Source organism: Notamacropus eugenii, chromosome 7 (genome assembly GCF_028372415.1).
Source record: "Notamacropus eugenii isolate mMacEug1 chromosome 7, mMacEug1.pri_v2, whole genome shotgun sequence".
Lineage (NCBI taxonomy): Eukaryota > Metazoa > Chordata > Mammalia > Diprotodontia > Macropodidae > Notamacropus > Notamacropus eugenii.
The window spans coordinates 167,894,045-167,913,661 of NC_092878.1; the positions used below are offsets into that span (position 1 = coordinate 167,894,045).

Here is a 19,617-nt window from a genome sequence, read left to right on the forward strand (position 1 = left end):
ACCTCCAGAGAGAGAACTGAAAAACTCTGAGTGCAAACTGAAGCAACATTTTCTCAATCTTATTTTGTTCCCTCCCACCCTTTTGTTTTGGTGATATGGTTAATATGGAAGCATGTCTTACATAATTTCACATGTATCATTAATATCATTTTGCTTGCCAAGGGTGACTCAAAATGTAAAAAGAAAAGCATACTAAAAATAAATAATAAATTTGGACTTAAAAAAAGAGCAAAAGGAGAAGTGTTGGCCCTCACCAGGAGAAAGGGTTCTTCATCCCAGGCCAGCACAAACAAGACAGACAAGGGGCTCCAGGGAAAAGAAGAGGATGGAGTTGACTGTGACCTTTTCTACCTTCCCAGTGAAGTGGGCATGAGGACTTCTGCAGAGAGGGCAGAAAAGCGGCAGCGTGGGAGGCTTAGGGAGAGGGTACAAGGTTTGAAACAGGAGCTGAAGGATGTGACAGAAAACCAAGAGAGGAGCTCTAGATCACTGGTATCAAACTGGAAGAGAAGCAATCCGTACCTAAGGATCCCTAGAGGTCACGTATTGACTTAGGTGTACAATTCGCTATGTTTTACTGCATCTTTATTAATTTTGTAAAATCTTTCCCAATTACATTTTAATCCAGCTCAAGCCACACTTGGGAGTGTTGTAGGCCACGTGTCTCATGCTTCTGTTCTTGATGGTCTCTTAGACAACCCATTTGTTGTGAATCCAATCAGCAAACTCCTTCTAGGACTGGTGTTTGCCAAGAAAGGAGTAACAGCAGGGTGAAGGATTTGAGAGCAGAGAATGATGGAACGTGCAGCTGGCTAAAAAGTAAAGTCATCAGAGCAGGGTTGTGAAAGCCTGGGAGAGTGTGGAGGAGCTCTAGGTCCCAGTGGGAGAAGAAAGACAGACAATATGATGGCTGTGGGGGACTCCTCCTTCCTGCCACTTCATGGGTGCCAGAGGTGGCCATGGGATCTGGTGTTTAAAGTTGAAGTCCCCTGCGTTAAGAGCAGGGATAAGAGCGAAGATGATGGCTGCAAGCCCAGTACTGAACTTTTTGAGAAAGGAGGGGAGAGAATGACACGGGGGGCTGGAAGGTCATGGCGTTGAACCATGGTCTGCAGAACGCTCTGTGGTATGCTACAGGAGTGAGTTACCAGGGCCTTCCCAGCCTTACCTTCACAGTTTCCAAGTCTCCTGCTTTGGATGCCTCCAAGAGCCGGTAGTCGACATCTGAGGTACGCACAGGTGTACTTTCTGTAAAACAAATTAGGACAAGATAGACATAAGGGAAACTGACCTTGAGAGAGTCAGCCCAGGCCTGAGCACGGCCTTGTTTTCCCACCAGGTCCTACTTTTATAGCAGACCACAGATACCATTCCTTTCTCTAAGATCTCGCCCCTGCTCTCAGCTCTCCTGGATGTGGCCTTGTGACAGTTCAAGGATATATGTGTTATACATTGTTTGGATGAGAACATTTTGACACAAGTTCTGACTGACCTGCCACTCAGCGTTGGAGATGTCTTTCACATTTCCTAGTAACTTATTGTGTGACTTCTCACTCAGCAATTGTTTTTAAATTATTCAATGGTAAAACAGAGGAATCACTGCTAACAAGAGCCAGAGATAGGGTGGTGTCATCTGGTGCCAGAGAAGGAAATGTAGAAGTGAGATAGTTCCTGCCTCCAGGAGGCTCATGTAGTACTGGAGGAAAGATACCTGTTCACAGATAGGTAAATACAGAATATATTTTTAAAAATTAATCAGCAATGATTGGAGGCAGGAGGATGGTATTATGATATGAGGGAATTTAGATGACAAGAGAGTTTGAAGGGGCTGGCATTTGAGGTGAAATCCAAAGCAACAGAACACAGCTGCTAACAGTTCAGATCAGAGTGGTGAGGGCCTGTGTTTGGAAGCGCAGAGAAAACGGGGCAGCCAAGAAGGAGGTGGGATTGACAAAGCCAGGAGCCTCCTCAGTTGGGAGGAAGGGAGGAGAGACACTGACAGAGCTGGAGAGCCTGAAGAACTGTGAATTCTTAAAGGTCAAGTCTGGCTGTGTCTAGGTAATGGAGCTGCACTCAACAGGAACAGGCAAGTTAGGAGAAGGTGTGGCTTTAGGAGGAGAGATATCCAGGTCTGTTTGGGATATGCTGGGTAGAGATGCCAGCTAAACTGGCAGCTGGAGAGGCAGGTCTGGGGCTCCAGAAGCTAAAGAGGGCTATGCATCTAGAGCCTCTATCTACGCAGAGGTGTGGACCCTGAATGACACATAAAGTTGCAATGAAGCCTGGAAGGATGAACGGCCCAATGCTCTGGTCTCTAGTCCTCCACAGCCAATCAACAACCATGCCTTGGTGACCTGCACTATATATGCAAGGCACCAGGGCTTCACAGTTCAAGGACCCCACCATCCACATGTCCACCCATCAGTACACACTAAACAAACACCAACTTATTTTGATGAGGAAACTCTCGAAGCCTGGGGACTGGGAAGGGCCTCTGAGAGAACAGCCCCTATGGAGCTTAGAAGACATGCTGAGAGGGGAGAACAGAGCAGGCCAGAGAATGTGGGAAGAGAAAGGTTGGCAGTGGCCTGGCAGTCCACTAGAAGGTTCTTGGCAGTGGCTGGCACTCAGGGTCTACCTATCATCATCAATCAAAGACACTGTTACAATCCGCTGTCTGGTCAAGTGTGTTCTCATTGAGGCTGCAGCTCTGGAAGCCTGTCCTGCTTCCTCTCTAGGAAGACTCCTCTAGTACCCCCTAGTTGCGGGGTCAAGGCTACATTGTGGCTTGAGCATTTGCATAGTGTTCATAGCTATTTATGGAGTTGTAATCTCGGTCATCAGAGTGCAGGTCAGTAGCACACATATATACTAAGTGACTAATCCTAAAAGTAGTAGGGAGTCACAGAAGGTTAGTGAGCAAGTTTGTGACACAGTCAGACCAGAGCTTCAGAAAAATCCCATTAGCATTTTGATTAGGGGAATGATATAATAATAGTACTGGTGGTGTCTCAGGCGGAAAAAGGGATGGTTTAAGGAGGGAACGATGAGCTCTGTGGTGCTTCTAAGCAGAGCTAAAAAGTGTCTATGGGGCACAGATTAATAAGAGGCTGGTGATGGAAGATGGGGGCTAGACACAGAAATGATGGGGAGTGCTATTCGTAAAAGTAATCAGACCCATGGGAACTGATTAAATCATCCAGAGAGGAGAGAACCGAGGACAAAGTGCTGGGGGCACACACAACTAGAGGCATGATATGATGAAGAGCCAGCAGGAGCTGGATCAGGAAGGGTCGGACCAGAAAAAGACAGCATGAAAGGAAATGAGCCTCCAAAGGAAGGGGTGGGGGTGGGAATCAACAGTGGTGAATTCTGGGGAGATGGAGAAGTACACAGACTGAAAACCAATACAGAGACCCCCAATGACTCTGCAGGTGTGTGGGTAACAAGTGAGAGAAGGAGAGGAGACCGAAGACAGCTTTTTCTAAGACTTTGGCTGTGAAGAAAGGGAGGTGAGATGCAAAACAGCAGCTAAGCAGGACGGCAGGACCAAGGGAAGGGCTCCCAGGTGGTGGTTTTAGAGAGCAGAGAAGGAGTCAGCAAAATGGAACAGAGGTTCAGTGGGACTGGTGACAAGAGCTCTCTTCATCAGTGCCTGGAGCAAAGGAATAACGAATGGGGGGATAACGTCACAGAATCTGAAGATGAACTGGAGGGTTCACAGTGAATGACTTCCTTTTCTAAGGGGAGAGAAGGGAGGGAGACAGAGAATCAATAAGGGAGGGAGCAACCAAAGGATTTCCTTCTGCAGGGACATTACAATGATTCCCTCCCACTCGCGCTGCGCACAATGTCAGTATGAGCTGACTATGTCTGAACGGCCCGTTTGCGCCATTTGTCTCACTTGAAACACTGGCTCTCGCTGCAACTACAAATTAAGAATGCTTAGAATGTACTTAGTGTAAGTTTCAAGGTGTCCTGTCCCAAGTACCATACTTGTCAGAGTAGAGAACCACACACAAAGGGATATTTCAATACTTCAAGGATCCAAGAATTCATGGCAATGGGTGTTCCTTTCACCAATGCACAGTGTAACTCCTCCATATGGGATGCATATTGTGTGCATGTGCTTACATAAACATACCTTAAAATTCTGGCATTTTCTAATGGTGCTACATGAGGATTACTCAGGTCATGTGGCTCTGACTTCTGAAGTTCGTGGGAAACTTTTTATATGGAGATACATTCAACTGATGGCCAAGGGTATTTGTTTTAGAGATCAGAGAACTCTATGTAGAACTACCAATGTTTCTGAAATACATCCCAAGTCCTGATTCACTGGATTGAGATGATGAATTTGTAATATGTTACTGATCAATTGTAATGAAAGGCATGAGGTAATGGGTCAAGGACAAAGTCTGAAGGATTCTGGAACAAACAAATCTGTTTTTAGCTACACCTGGGAAAAAGAGACATAGACTGAGAGCTTCCTATCTCTAAGGTTGCAAGGATGACCTTGCTTGGAGCAAGGGAGGGAAGAGCTCACTAAGGCACACGTTCCCCACCGTCTGTTTTAATGTTCATATCGAGAGGGAAATGCACATCAATATCATAGACTACACAGCACGTGTGCGTGTACCTACCAAAACAGATGCACAGCATAGGCATGTTGGAAGGCCCAGGGGTTTCTGAGAGTGACAATGATCCCTACAGATTCCTTCAGTACTTTAACATGGCGCCACATGGCAGCTCCAGGGCTGGCCTTGAGGTTAGAAAGACCTCTACAGATGCAAACAACAATTTCTCTAGAATTCTGCACAGAGTCTTTGACAGTTGTGCTGGTGTAAAAAATTAATTTTTTAATTAAAAATCTGGTGATGAGTCTCCTGCCCCTCTCATAAAATCTTTCTGCTAAGTCTTTCTGTACCTGGTTTTAATGGGAATACTTCTATTGTTTCTCCACTCAATTATTAACTTATAGTTTCAAACATATACTTTGCATCTCATTACAGAACATTCCCATGTTAACTCTTTTTTTAAAATGAAGGTGTTCTTTATCCTTTGGCTTGCTGACAATAAGATTTATCACACTGTTTGCTTCCCTGGTATTAAAGATGTCAATAAAGAGAAATGCAAACCGAATGAAAGTGGGAGCCAAGCACGGCACCCATTACCATTCAAGTGCATTAGGGTGGTGGACATTGGTAGCCCAAGTGAGAGTGCGAGAGTGAAAGATGTCTCCTGGGACTCACCACTTAGAATCTGCTGCACAGCTTCATTACCCATCTGGGCAGCTGTGAAACCTTGTAGGGAGATGATGGACGGATCAGAGCCATAACTCAGCAGGAGGCGGCAAGTCTGCAAGTGGCCTGCCAAGGCCGCTCTGTGCAAAGCTGTCTGACCAAGTGTGTCCAGGGCATTCATCTGGAAAAGCATAAAAATAAAGCATCTCTTATGTTCTCTCCTTTATATTTTCTTTTCAAAGAGCCTTTTATTAAAAAGAAATAACAAAGGCTCTTTGACAATCACCACAGAAATAATTTCACAAACAACTACAGTTCTAGTGTCCAGACCAAAGAAAATGGGATCAATTAATCTTTAACCACCTGGAAACACTAGAGATTTCTAGGATTATTGTTCATTATGAGAGAGCCATAATGAACAATCATAATGCTTTCCAAAAGCATTTGGAAAAAAAAATGAAAGTACAACCAAGTGAACTGAAAATGACTAATTGTTCATGAACTACTTCATGACTGATCTGCTGAAGAACAGTCCAGGAGGGAACTGCTTAACTGGTTTTAAGACGGTGTTTGGCCTCCGAGCCATTCCCATGATGACTTACTCTGTAAAGAACAGGTGCAGATGAGAGCGTGTGTCCCTACATGCCATCTCAGCCCTCCAGATTTAGTCCTAGAGGACATGGCGGCTCATCACAGCAGCCCACATACAGTTCACTCCTGCCCCAGTGCCCCCAGCCTTATGTGCCTTTTCCCCACTACCATTCTTAAAAAGACTCATTCTAAAGCCCAGGCTTGGGTCCTCCTGCCACCTTCAGAGACAGAGAGTGCCAAGAGAAGGTGATGCTTCCCCTTCAGTTGGCACTGCTGACTCAGAGATGAGAAAACTTTCCAAAGGGTAGAGAAGGTGGATTAGTCAAGCTCTACTAGCCCACAAGCACAGCAGCTCTTGCTGCATCAATTCTAGAAGCTGGATTTGGAGCTGCCCGAGAAGTCATCACTGGAGTTCTGGGTGAAGGCTGGCCGGCAGCTCTAATGGTCAGAAAGCCTTTCCTCGCATCCAACCCGAGTAGCTGGCCTCTATGATGTCTGTATGCAGACTGTGGGGACAAACAGGATGGGCCCATTCCTGGGCCCTTCCTTCAATGGGACTCTATTCTGTCACTGTTTCCATAACTCAAGTAACTCCTAGCATGGCCCATTGCCTCCAGGATCAAGCAAAACTCTTCCATTTAGTTTTTAAAGCCTTTCCCATCCAGTGTGGAAATTGACACGTCAATGCATTTCAGTAAACACTTAGTAAGTGCCCAGTATTTACCAGGCACCGTGTAAGCACTGGGGATATCAGCCAGAAAGACAAGAGAGTCCCTGCTCTCACAGGGCTTACAAGCTCAAGGGGGAGGCTAACACCCAACATGCTATTGAGGTGTGTGCAGCCTCTGATTAGATCAGACTGCCAAGATCATCTGGTTCAGTTTGTTTGAGATCTTCTCTCCAAGGTCCACTACCAGGCAGGGTGTCTGGCACAGGTTAAGTGCCTAGTAAGTCTGTCATTAATGCTAGAGGGCAGGAAAAAGATGCCCATTTGATTGAGAATGCAGGTAAGGCAAAATCCCCAATGAAACTGTATATGCTAATTGTGCCCACTCAGTAAATACTTGCTGACCACTCTTCCAGGATTCCCAGTGCCCAGTTTATGCTCTGCTCCCCATGGGCTCTAACACTGCCCAGGTGGTCTTGCTTTGTCTCTTCAGAAGTCTGTGTCCCACACGACCTCAGAGCTTGGAGGACAAGCCTTGCTGCCTCCTAGTCCACAGAGGCCCCTGGCTACTGCTCAGATTCCTCAAGCCACTCTGCTTCTTTGTTCTTACACAGAGGTCCTTTACTTCTTTCTCAAGAAAACCTTGTGGGCAGTCAGGCCCCTGGGTGCAGCAGGAAGACAAACATCGTCCCTGTCTACCAGCATGTGTTGGCAAGGACCGGCCTCCAGGAGTCCCTTCCCTGTCTTGTGACCAGCACCCCAGGAGAGAGGACATTCTGAACCCACAAAAGATCAGAATGCAGTGTAGCGCATGCTTCAGCAGGTCCTATGTAGGGGGCAGACCCTGGGCACAGGCCCAGGGAAGGACTGAATGCTAGTCGTTCAAGGGCTCCCAGCCTATGAAGGTCACTGCCAAAGGGGTGCCTTCAAGGTTAGGCCTTTGTCTAGGGTGAGCCACTCGTGCAGGGAGGGATCAGCCAACGGCAAGCCCATGCCCACTCCCAGAATCCTGCAAACAAAGCCATCCCCATGTCAGTTCTGCACCAGTCTGCGTGCAGCTTGTGTGCCTCACCTTGGCCCCGTGCTTGTGGAGAACCTCGATGACATCATTATGAGCTCTTTCTGCGGCTACGTGCAAGGGCGTCATGAAGCTAAATGGGGACGGAAGAGGGAAAGGTGAGCGTGAGTAAGGCAGGGCCTGGCGCTGAAAGACTCGGTGTGCAACAACTGACATACTCTTTGTTCTTTTCATTGACATTGGCTCCTTTCCGCAGTAAGAGCTCGGTCACCTGCTTACGTTTGGGGTGTAAGGAGGCCACAGCACAATGCTAGAAGACAAAAAAACCAGAAAATAAAAGTTAATTTACTCGTCCCTAGCTAAGGCCTTGGCTGTATTCTAAGTGCCATAAAAATGTTAGCTGAATGCTTATAGAGATGAATGAAATTTTAGGCTAATGTACAGTGTCTACCTAGATCCCAGCTAGCCACTGTCTGTAAGCCTACGGTATAGGTTTGCTCCATTTTACAGATGAAGCAACTAAGGTCAAACAATACACAAAATGAGGTGACTCCTAAAAATAACTGTAGAACTCATTATCATCAGAGCAGGAAGGAACCTTAGATTCTAACTGAGTAGCAGAGAGCTTGAAGATGTGGCCAGGGCAGTGGGTGGCAGTGTGGCCAGACATGGTGAGCATTTCCAGGATCTCATGCTGCCTCATTCCTTCCAGAACAATCATGACACTAAAAACCTGTTTATGGCAGACTTGACATTCTTTGGCTGTGATAAAATGGCTGGCTGGTAGGCCATCTTGAGAGGCTCAAATCCCACTCTGCTCCCAAGCCAGAGAAAGCAAAAGCTGAATGTGCTGCTGAGAAGCTTCTGTTGCCCAGTCCCACAGGGGATGGAAATTCAAGACTTTTGAGGGTCTGGCTTTTTCTCCATCTTTTGGGTGGCTTTCATCAAGAGCCTACCTACTGGAAGGTTTCCATCAATTGAGCTACCTGTGCCATTGGGAACAAGAAGGCCTACTGGGGCTTGAAACACCACATCAACCTTTTTCTCCATGGATGGGACTGATTATTAAAGCTGTCACACAAGAGCTGCCACAAAGCTTCTGATGAGGTCAAAAACATGCTGTGAGTGAATGGAAAGAAAACTAATCCAACCAGTCACTAAAACTGAAATGGAACTATTTGACTCAGGTTAGAAGTAACAGCCTGATATCTATTGTCTAAGTAATCTAATTGGCTAATTCAAAAATTCACATGGATCCCCTGTACAAATCAAGCCTACTCTGCATATGTATGGAAACAAGAGATTATAAAACAAAAAGCTAAGATGAGACCAGATCCAGACCCAGGGAAAGGGTCCCAAGGGCAAAGCCAGGCAACTGCTCTGGACACACATTCTTTTAATTCCTGGAAACAGGCCCAACAAAATCAGTGGCATTCAATACCTATGAGTCTGCTATTGAAAAGGAGCTGAGTGAGGTGCAAAATGAATCTGTGTACGTCAGACTTAAAGGCACCTTTGGGAGAGGCCAGTTCTAACATGTACCAAAGGAGAACAGTAGCCACTGTCTCTCACCAGAGCCGTCTCATGGGACTGGGGTTGCTTGAAATTGATGATTTCCAAAGCGAGCGTCTTTTTGACTTTGGCCAGGTCGGCTTCTCTGGCTGCTTGGAGTAAAGAGTGACCTTTAAATTCATCTGTTAACAAAACAAAGGTTGACAAAAATCAAGGTTAAAGCAAAGCAAGATGACTGATCACTACAGAGACTAAACAGGAAAAATCTACCTCCCCCATGACTATGTGTCCAATAGGGCTATGGGGGTTAAGGGTGGGGGACAAGGGAACCCAAGGGAGAGTGTGATCAAGGTATGCAGACAAAGGGGGCACGTGATGACTTTCAATTAAACGTGAATCCTTCCATCTGAGAGCTATGGGGCAATTTCACCTAACTGACCACTGCCAGAATAATTTTAGGGCCCCACAGAAGTGGATATTTATGTGGCAGAAGCAAAAACCGTTTAACATGTATATGTGTATACATGTATGTATATATGTATGTATATATGTGTGTGTGTATATATATATATATATATGCGCATTCACACACACATGCACTTTGTAAAATTAGAGGAGACACCACACCATCCACAGCTGGCCAGTCACCAGCCTCAGGGGTACTTTTTCTGTTCAGGTTTTAATTCCTACGAAGTTGGTCCTAGATTTGTCTCTTTAGTTTCACAGATTCGGCTCTAGAGGGCACAGAGCCCTGTAGCCAAGGGGACAGAGGAAGTAAGCGGTAGAGCCCTGCTGGATGCCTGCCAGCCAAGGTCCCTTGGTAAAAGGGTGAAGCCTGGCTCCAACAGCATCTCAGACACTCTGTATTGCAAAGCTCCCTGAAAACCTCAGGCGTTATTCACAGCAGGGGGACTACAAGATGTCAGGCAGTAATAGGCTTGTGGCCTCTCCTCTGCCATGGGAAGAGGGCTTGGACTCTGGGGCTCCATGAGGCAGCTCCATGGCCTTGCTCTCAGGGTTCCTGACATCCTCCTTCTCCTCACCCGGCCAGACTCCAGACTCCAGACTCTCATCGGTTCTCTCTCAGATGATCACCTCCTGATTGACCTCCCTATTGCCTGCATCTCCCCCCTCCCCACGCCAATCCATGCAGTTTTGCAAAGTGGACAAAGTGCTTTTCTTAAAGTTCAGGTCTGACCGTGGCCCTCCCTTCCTCAAAAAGCTCCAGTGACATCCTTGGTATCCCCAGACTGAAGGCAAACTCCTCTAACTTGACATTTCAAACCCTTCAAAATTGGGCCACAGCTGACCTTTTCAAGATTATTTATGTATTACTCTTTCATTTATTTATGTTACAAGCAAATTGGCTTATTTCTTAGTCTTCATACATAGTGTCCCATCTCCCAATGCCACACCTTTGCCCAAGATGTCCCTCATGCCTGGTCCTCTTAATTCAATAAACATCCATTAAGCACCTTCAATGTGCCCAGCACCATGCTAAACATTGGGGATACAAATAAGAAAAAGACAGACAGCTCCTGACCTCAAGGGGTCAAAATCTAAAGGGAAAGACAATACAAAAGGAAGCTGGGGGGGTTGGGGGGGGAAGGCAGGGCACCAGAGGTACCTGGAACTCCTGCTGACAGAAAAGTGGAGTGAGCAGGAGAGAGCTGCCAGCCTCGTGTGTAACTCTTAGCACCCTTGTCTCAGATGCCATCTCGTACACAAGAACTTCTCCTGCCACTGTGACCGCTTTGTCATTACAATGTCTTTCTTTGATATTCTCACGTGGGTCTTATTTTCTCCTTCAGAACCAACCCCACTCCTCTATTCACCACTATGTGCCAGACACCAGGCTCAGGACGTGAAGGACAGCACAGTAGGCCCAGGGCACGCTCTGTAGCTCCAGGGCCTGGCGCCCAAGTGCTGGGCAAATGCTTGGCTGCTTGTTCTCCTGGCTCATGTGAAAGGGGCTATTACCTCAAAATGAAGTGCTCCTTGCCAGTTTCAATGCAAACGTTTGTGTGGAGCAAAGATAACAACAATCATCGGCTCATTAATCAAGAAAGGACCTCAGAGAAAAGCAATTCCAAACTTCTCATTTTACAGGTGAGGAACTACTCAGACCAAGGTAAAATGACATGTCCTGGGTCACAGAGGGTGGATCTGAACCCAGGTCTCCCCAACTGCCAGTCCAGCCCTCCAACCACGACATACTGGCTTCCTGGAGGAACAAGGGTCATAATGCTGGCATGACAACTGGGGAACAGGAGCCAGTCTCCTACCAGTTAAATAAAGGTTAGGATTCCCAAGGGTCATTCCAGGACAAGTGCCCTGGTGAGGAGAGAGGGGAGGCTGGGGAGAGAGCTGAGGCTGATGAGCCTGGGCTGATGCTGGGTAGCAGAAAAGCAAAAGATGGGAGGAAACAGAAAGAAGGAGAAGCAAGAGTGAGGAGGATGGACACAGACAAGGAAGGATGAGGCGCTCCAAACTGCTGAGATTGATCCAGGCTCTGGGGGCGAGGTGAGGGATGAGCTCAGACCTGAGGGGACACAGAAAAAGTTTCCTATGTCGGGCCTTCATTGACAGCGGCTCAGGGACTTGGAACCTCTCTGAGGCTCTGTCCTAGAGTGGGCTGGAGGGGCACTTGAATTTCTCATAGAGCCAAAAGAGCCCTTGGGTTTTCCCAGTGCCATAAATAATTTCAAAAAGTGTCCCTGTAACTGACAAAGCCTTTCATGCCATTTTGCTTTTTTAGGGGAAAGTCACTATCTAGAAACTAAATTGACCATGAGATTTGTAACCAATTAAGCTCTCTCACACACAAAGGCAATTTATACATCTCAGAAGCAAGTAAGTCCTGCTTGAAATAAGTTTGACAACTAACATTTAATGATAATTCCCTATCATGTTAAATACAAATATATTCTCAAATCCTGTACCAAGTGACACAGAAGAAGACTCTGACAAAGCACAATGCTCATTTGTTCTGAAAAACCTACAAAATACAGGCACATTAGGAGGCTTGTTTTTGGAATACAATAAAGGATATATTTCTAAAACCAAAAGCTAGCTTTACATGCAATATGAAAAAAGAGAAACCTTCACAATAAAGACAGTAATAAAGCAAGGATACCACCTTTTCTCTCCGTTATTTGATGAAGTTCTAGAAATACAAGCAATAATTTAAGAAAAAGAAATTAAAGTTACAAAAAATAGACAAAAAGACAAAATTATCCCTATTTATTATTGGTGAGGAGTTTTACTTTGAAAATTCTACAGAATCAGTAAGAAAAAACTAACTGCAACAACAGTTTCAGTAAAATAGCACGACACAAAATATATCCCAAAATATTAGGAGCACCCTAAATAAAATAAAACAAAACCTGAGGGACAACAACATAAAGGAGGAGTCTCATTTAAAATAATGACAAAATTCATGACATAACTAAGAGTTAATTGGACAAGGCACACGTGAGGTCTGTATAAATCCACTTACAAAACCCTACTTCAAGAATAAATAATGTCTTAAATGACAGTCTGTTTGGTGTTCAAGGATGGGTCATACCAACACAAAAAATAAAATGATGCTACTTTATCAATTTTCAGATTTAATGTTGTAACAATCAACCTAGCAAAGACATACTTTACAAAGCTAGAGGAAACAGTTAACATAAGCTGATATGAAAGAACAAGAAAGGCCTAGAGCAGGAGTACAAACGAAGGAGGAATGGCTCTAGCAATCATTAGAATGTTCTGATATTGGTTAAAAAGCAGATCAATGGAATGGACTGGACAAGGAAATATCAGAAATAACTGAGTAACTCAGGGCCCAGTTCTCAAAATGAGGGTTAAAGCTGGGTTAAGAGATCCTGCTTTTTTGTGTCCCTGACTTCTTGGTCATTCTGGTGAATCTTGGGGACCCAATTCATAATTGAAGGAAATGCCACATATTTCAGATAGAAGTTTATGAAAATAAAGTTCAATGTAAAAACAAAAATGCATTTTTCCCTTGGGAGCCCCCAGGCCACCAGGTAACTGGCATCATATACCATATATCATATAGTATGGGGAAGGTGTGGGAGGGCGGGGGAAGGGAAGCGAAGGAAGTCTAAGCCTGGTGCTCAATTTGTAGCATTAGAAAAGTGGATGGTGTTTAGGACCCTCCTCTGCACCACTCTAAAATGTCAGTATGATCTGAATGAGCATCTCTCTTTCTACTTATATTCTGCTTCATGAATGTCAGGCTGAGATGTACGGAGACAAAAGTAAACAGTCAAGATTAAAAGTGACTTGAATCTTCCTAAAAATCAGTAGCTCCAGCTCCAAATGCCCCCTTCCAGAGGTGCTTTCCCAAGCTCTTCTGGCAGGCAGGAGCAGCAAGCTTGAACAAAGTTAGAACCAAAAGCTCATGCTAAGAGGTACAAAACCACCAGACAGATCAGGAGAAGGGAAGGGGAGGAGGTGCCAAGACTCTGAGGACCAATACATACACGTCAGCCGCTCCCGCAGCTCAGGCGTGGGAGCCATGTCCACAGCGCTCTTGCCGTGACAGTTGACCAAGGTAGGATCAGCTCCGTGACTAAGCAGCAAAGAACAAACTTCTACTCGGTTCTTGGAGGCAGCCTCATGGAGAGGGGTGAACTGCCAGAGATCCATAGCATTGACACAAGCTCCATGCTAACAATGGGAGGAAGCTGCAGGTTAGTGAGTAGCTCAGGGACACATTCTTTTCTCTGTAAATGACAAGCCTGAAATACAACTCTGAAATGTTACTTCAAGGAGAAGTGATAATACAATTATGACCACATTGGGAAGACACACTGAAAGCTCTGCTCAATGCAATGACCAGCCATGTATGAAGAATAAAGTATGTTACTGACCCTCCCGACCCATGACAGGTTTTGGACCCGGTCAACGTGTGGGGCTTGATTCTGCAACTCATTACAAGGATTTTGTTTTTCTTTTTTTTTTTAATAGAGGAGAAGGGCAGCAGAAGAGGCAAATAAATATTTGGGGGGAAAAATGCTATCCAAAGGCTTCCATTCCTTTACCCAAAATAATGTGAGGTTATGTTTAAAATAAAATAAAATATGTTTATAAAATATAAAATAATAAAATTAGTGGTTAGAACATCCAAATGTGTAAAAGTTTCTAGAGAAAATGCATGGGCATAGGATGTGCAATCTATTATTTTTTTAAACCTCATTCAAGCTTTCAATTAAAATGAGGACAAATGAGAAGCAATTCGTTCTAGCTCTTACCTTTAAAAGCAATTCAGTGACTTCATAATGTCCATATGAACAAGCATTATGCAGAGGCACAAGCCCACTGAATGAAGAAAGCAGATGATAAGAACAATTAAGAAAGCACAACAAACTAGCAGGAATCTAAGAAACAAAACCCGGCCAGACACCATCTGATTTCAAACTGTGATCCAGTCCATGAAGGCAATGGCATTTCACCAAATGAAGCCCTAACAATTCCATTCAAACCCGTTGGCCCAGGGAGGTGCCCTGAAGTACTTGACAAAAATGCCTTGCTTTCCCCTGTCTGTCTTTTTACTTTGGTGCCTTTGGTACCCCCAGCAGTTTAAGAGTGTCCTCACAGCTCACTTGATGCTGGCCAAAAGCCTGCAAGGGTCTATAGAAGAACACTTGGTGCCTGAGTTGGGGGACAGCTTCCAGTGTAAAAGCGTGTCAGGGGAAGCAGAGGGGATGGGGTGGAATAAGAATGATAGTCAGACCCCAGTGAAATAAAATGGAGATGGCCCCCAAACAATGCACCCCCCCTATTTCGAGGCCCCAGTCTTCGGGTTCACATACCCTTTGTCTTTGGCGTGAACGTCAGCACCATGCTGAAGGAGAAGCTGGACTATCCGGACACGGTTGTACCCTGCAGCCAGGTGTAAAGGAGTAGACTGGGAAAAGGAAAAACCAACAGGGTCTGTCTACTAGTATGTGAATACTCACGATGGGCTCTTCACATGTCTACAGGCATATAATACAACAAACAATAAGTCACTTGGGTGCAAAGCTTTAAAAAGCATCCTAGGAGCTCTTCTCTCCTTTGTGATGGGTGACCTGCTGGAGACAGGAAACCTCTCAGCCCTCCCTCCCCCTGCTGAGGTCATGTTTTGTTCCTTCTCTTAAACAAATATTCATTTCTCAGCTCCATAGTGGGTGATACATCTCCCCACATCTAATACACAATACAGAAAGCTGCCTTAAAAAGCACAGCTTTATATTCCTTTTTAAAAGACTTAATATTTTATTTTTGTCTCTCTCTCCCTCACTCCCTCCTCACTAAGAAGGCAAGCAATTTGATATAGATCATACATATGCAGTCATGCAAAACATATTTCCATGTTAGTCATATTGTGAAAGAAAACAGACAAAACCCCCTAAGGAAAATAAAGTAAAAAAGAGTATGCTTAGATCTTCACTCAGAGTTCATCAGTTATTTGGAGGTGAATAGTATTTTTAATCATTAAATCTTGGAAACGTCTTGGATCACTGTGTGGCTGAGAACTGCCAAGTCGTTCACAGCTGGTCACTGTTACAATGTTGCGGTCATTGTTACAATGTTGCAGTCATTGTTACAATGTTGCTGTTACTGTGTACTGCGTTCTCCCGGTTCTGCTCACTTCACTCTGCATCAGTTCATATAGGTCTTTCCAGGTTTTTCTAAGAGCATCCTGCTCATCATTTCTCATGGCACAACAGTATTCCATCACGATTGTATACAACAATTTGTTCAACCATTCCCCCATTGATGGACAGCTCCTCAATTTCCAGTTCTTTGCCACCACTGAAAGAGTTGCTATAAATATTTTTGTACATATAGGTCCTTTTCCCTTTTTTTTTTAAAAAAAAATCTCTTTGGGATACAAGCCTAGCAATGGTATTGCTTGTTCGAAGGACTATGAAAGCTTTACAGCCCCTTGGGCACAGTTCCAAATTGCTCTCCAGAACGGTTGCATCAGTACACAACTTCACCAACAGTGCTTGAGTGTCTCAATTTCCCACATCCCCTCCAACACTTGTTATTTTCTTCTTCTGTCATATTAGCCAATGTGATAGGGAGCTCAGAGTTGTTTTAATTTGCATTTGTTTAATCAATAGTAGCTTACAGTATTTTTTTATGTGACTATGGATAATTTTGCTTACTTTGTTTGAAAACTGACCTTGACTGTTTATCAGTTGAGGAATGGCTTTTTTTTTTTAAATAAATTTAACTCAATTCCCTTTATAAATTTGAGAAATGAGGTTTTTATCAGAGAAACTTGCACAGCGACTGCTATGAGGAACGTTTAGGGGCTTCCAGCTCCAATACTTCTGCATGTTACAATGACTGGACCTACTCATATGAATTGAACAGAGCCAACTCACTTCCCTGTTGGAGGGGGGGTCCTCACACTCCAACTTCACTAAGGGAATCTGCCTCATGGTCCAAGGAAGAGCATGACTCTGATAGAGGCAGCGCCTTTCTTGTTCTCCAGGAAGCTCTCCACACGAGGGGAGATCATTGCTATATTCAGTAAAGGTCTCTGAAGGGACCATTCAGGACAAGTTATAGTGGGAGCGGGTGGTACACTGGGAAAAGTTCTCTGGAGTCAGACAGCTGGAATCAAACCCCACTTGATCCTAAAGACCTGTGTGATTCTAGGCATGCCATTTAACCTCTCTGCCTCAGTTGTCTCACCTATTAAATGAGGATGTCAGGCTTCAGATCTGTGACCTACGGATTGTTTCACCTCAGGAACAAACCAGCCTATCACATCAAGTTCAAATTCCTCTGCCTGGCTTTCAATTTGAGGCAGTGAGGTGCCGTAAGGGATAGAGCACTGGGCCCCAAGGAGCTGAATTTGAATCTGGCTTCAGACACTTCATGGCTGTTTGACCCTGGGTAAATCACCCAACCTTTGCTTGCCCCAGTCTCCTCAATGTAAAATGAGGCTAATAACAGCACCAGCTTCCCAGGGCTTTTGAGACAGCCAATGAGATATTTGTAAATGACTCTGCAAACCTTAAAGTTATGTATTTCCTCCTATCCTTCAATGAATCTTCTAATTAGTGAGTTAGGTCTTCTCTTTGTTCCAAAAATACACTAGGTCTCTGTGCATGTTTTCTCCTCACCTCCTGCTGAAATTGTACCCATTGCTCATGTCCTATTTCCTGTATCAAATTGTCTTTGATAACTTTCTTCTATAACATCCTCTTAACGACAAAGTACAGAAAAGGTCACTCAGATCTTCAGCCACTCCACCCTCAATGTGCCTGGGAGAGGGAGGCCGGGGGGAAGGGGAGGGAGAGCAGAGGACCCTAAGAGCTCGTAAGGAGAATTGGGTGCTAATAATATGGAGGATGACATCCAATATTCACCATGTTGAGGAGCTGACTGGCAAATTCTCAAAACCAGTTCACTATGTGGTATAGAAATACCTCATCATTATTCAGTGTTCATATATTTATATGTCAACAAATCCAACACACATAAAATAGGAAAAGGGAGTTTCTCTCCCAGCTAATTTCTGCCCACAATAAAACTGGAATGAGGTTATTAAAGGGTTTGCTGCTTAAATTTAGCAGGAAATCAAACTTCTCTTCAATCCTTTTATAAAATCCGTCGGAACATTTTTTTAATTAAAAGCTTCTTTGCATCCACAGCAATCAGTCCACCTTGACTCACTTACTTATACAGAGTTCAATTACTATAATAGCACTTTAGACAAGGAATTTTTGGTTTATGTCACAAGGTTCTTCCTTTCAGATTTTCCACCTCATGTTTTGAACCCAATGTGAGCATCATTCAAATGTATTTTCTTCAAACATCTAAGGTCAAAACATGAAAGGACTACAATACTGCGTAGAATAATTTATAAAATAGCATTTCCAAGACAGAATGGCAATCTCCTTTCCATCACTACAACCTAAGTTTAAATCATAATTTTGAACATTTCATAACTAGTAAACAGATAGCATGGGGAGACAATGGAGCAGCAGCAGACCAGGAAATTTTACATTAATTCTCGGTCCTATTAGTATCTTCCAGGGAAGCCTTATGACACCTGCTTAATCTGGGACTCAAGGTTCCTCAAATGTAAATCAAAGATAATGTCACCAATTCTGTTTACCTCCCATACAGAACTGTGAAAATAAAACAAGACCTTATTTGTAACGTACAGAGAAAATCTCAAAAACATTCCATATCAACAAGTCTTCTTACCTACTTTACACCATGTATCCAGTATTAATCCATGCTGATCTCTGGACTGGGTACACACACTGAACAAATCTAGCCTTTTTTTAGAGTATAAGCACCAGCTAGAACCTCTTCCCCCTCTGTGATATGGAGTGCCCGTTTTCAGCTCTGAGCGAGCTGAGTTCAAATCCTGCCCTGCTAAATTACTGGCTGTGTGAATCTGGGAAAATCATTTAATCCATGTGTGTATCCATTTGGAAAGGGATGGCCTAAGGGAGCTCCAGGCCTGGGATGCTCTGATCCAGACGCCTCCTCCAGCTCAGGAGCTGACTGAGTCACATGCAGAACATTAAAGTGTACTTTACAAAAGCAGCTCGATGCCCAGAACGTTGCTGAGCCCCAAGTCAATCATGTCACGAAGACATCTGCCACATCACACACCACAGTCTCAGAACAAAGGGCATCAAGTTATGGCTTATGTTTTAAGAAAATCAATTAAATATACGTATTTAGCAGCTCATTCAAAAGGGAGGTACAGAATCATCTGTCAAGCAGTATAATCAACGCAAACCTCCATCTTCTGTTTCTTCTTTCACCTAATATGCAGTTTTTAAGTCACATACTGAGAAATTACTATGTTATTTATGGAGAGGAATAGGTCACAAGAAAGTGGAGAGGAAAAAATAGGGGTTGGCTTCTGCTGATTCCTGGAAGTCTTCTGAAAGGGAACGCCCAGGGGGCCATCGGGTTTGATGTCCCTCCCTTCCCCGTCAGTACGCATTGCTGATCCACAGCCATGCCACATTCATTATCCTGTATTCCAATGACAAGTTGAGTCACAAAGCATTACACATCTCCTAGGACTTGGCAGAGAGAGATGCATTTCCCAAAGGAACACAGGCTGCATGGAGAAGAGCAGAGAGGAGAACCCAGGCAGCACAGAGCAGAGCTAAGATGAAGACACTGATTTCATGGAGCAGAGACAAGAAGGGGGCCCATGCAAGGACCCCCCATTGAAACTTATTTCCCAGCCCAAGGACTCTTCTTTTCATGAAAATTTGGACCTACTGCAGGAGCCCTATCAATAGTTTTCTATACAACTGGATCTCAGTCATGAATGAAATTAGCCATCACCATTAAACACTCTCTATGTGGCAAGGCACTGCATTGGGTCCAAGGAGGACAAGACAAGGCGTATAGTGGAAAGAGATGAAATCTGGAAGATCCAAGCCCCAATCCTGCCTCAGATGTTACTTAGCTGTATGACGTGGGACACCTCACTTTACCTCTCAGCCTTAATTTTCTCACCTGTAAAATAAGGATGAGTACAGCATCTACCTTATAAGGGTCAAATGAGATAATAAAAGTACAAAACTTTTCAA

General features: G+C 44.4%; 1 protein-coding gene across 9 annotated transcripts in view; it reads right to left on the minus strand.

The window, feature by feature from the left end:
* TNKS (tankyrase) overlaps positions 1–19,617 on the minus strand; it is a 191,367-nt gene that overhangs the window by 48,211 nt on the left and 123,539 nt on the right. For all 9 annotated transcript variants that reach the window (XR_011970790.1, XR_011970791.1, XM_072625530.1 and 6 more), the window contains 8 exons: positions 14,857–14,951; positions 14,296–14,362; positions 13,525–13,711; positions 9,092–9,213; positions 7,738–7,829; positions 7,574–7,652; positions 5,253–5,424; positions 1,169–1,248 (listed from right to left, as the gene is read on the minus strand). Coding sequence is in view for 7 of the 9 variants with exons in the window: in XM_072625530.1 (XP_072481631.1) it covers positions 1,169–1,248; positions 5,253–5,424; positions 7,574–7,652; positions 7,738–7,829; positions 9,092–9,213; positions 13,525–13,711; positions 14,296–14,362; positions 14,857–14,951 (894 nt within the window). In the remaining 2 variants the exon portion in view is untranslated. The remainder of the gene's footprint in view (positions 1–1,168; positions 1,249–5,252; positions 5,425–7,573; positions 7,653–7,737; positions 7,830–9,091; positions 9,214–13,524; positions 13,712–14,295; positions 14,363–14,856; positions 14,952–19,617) is intronic.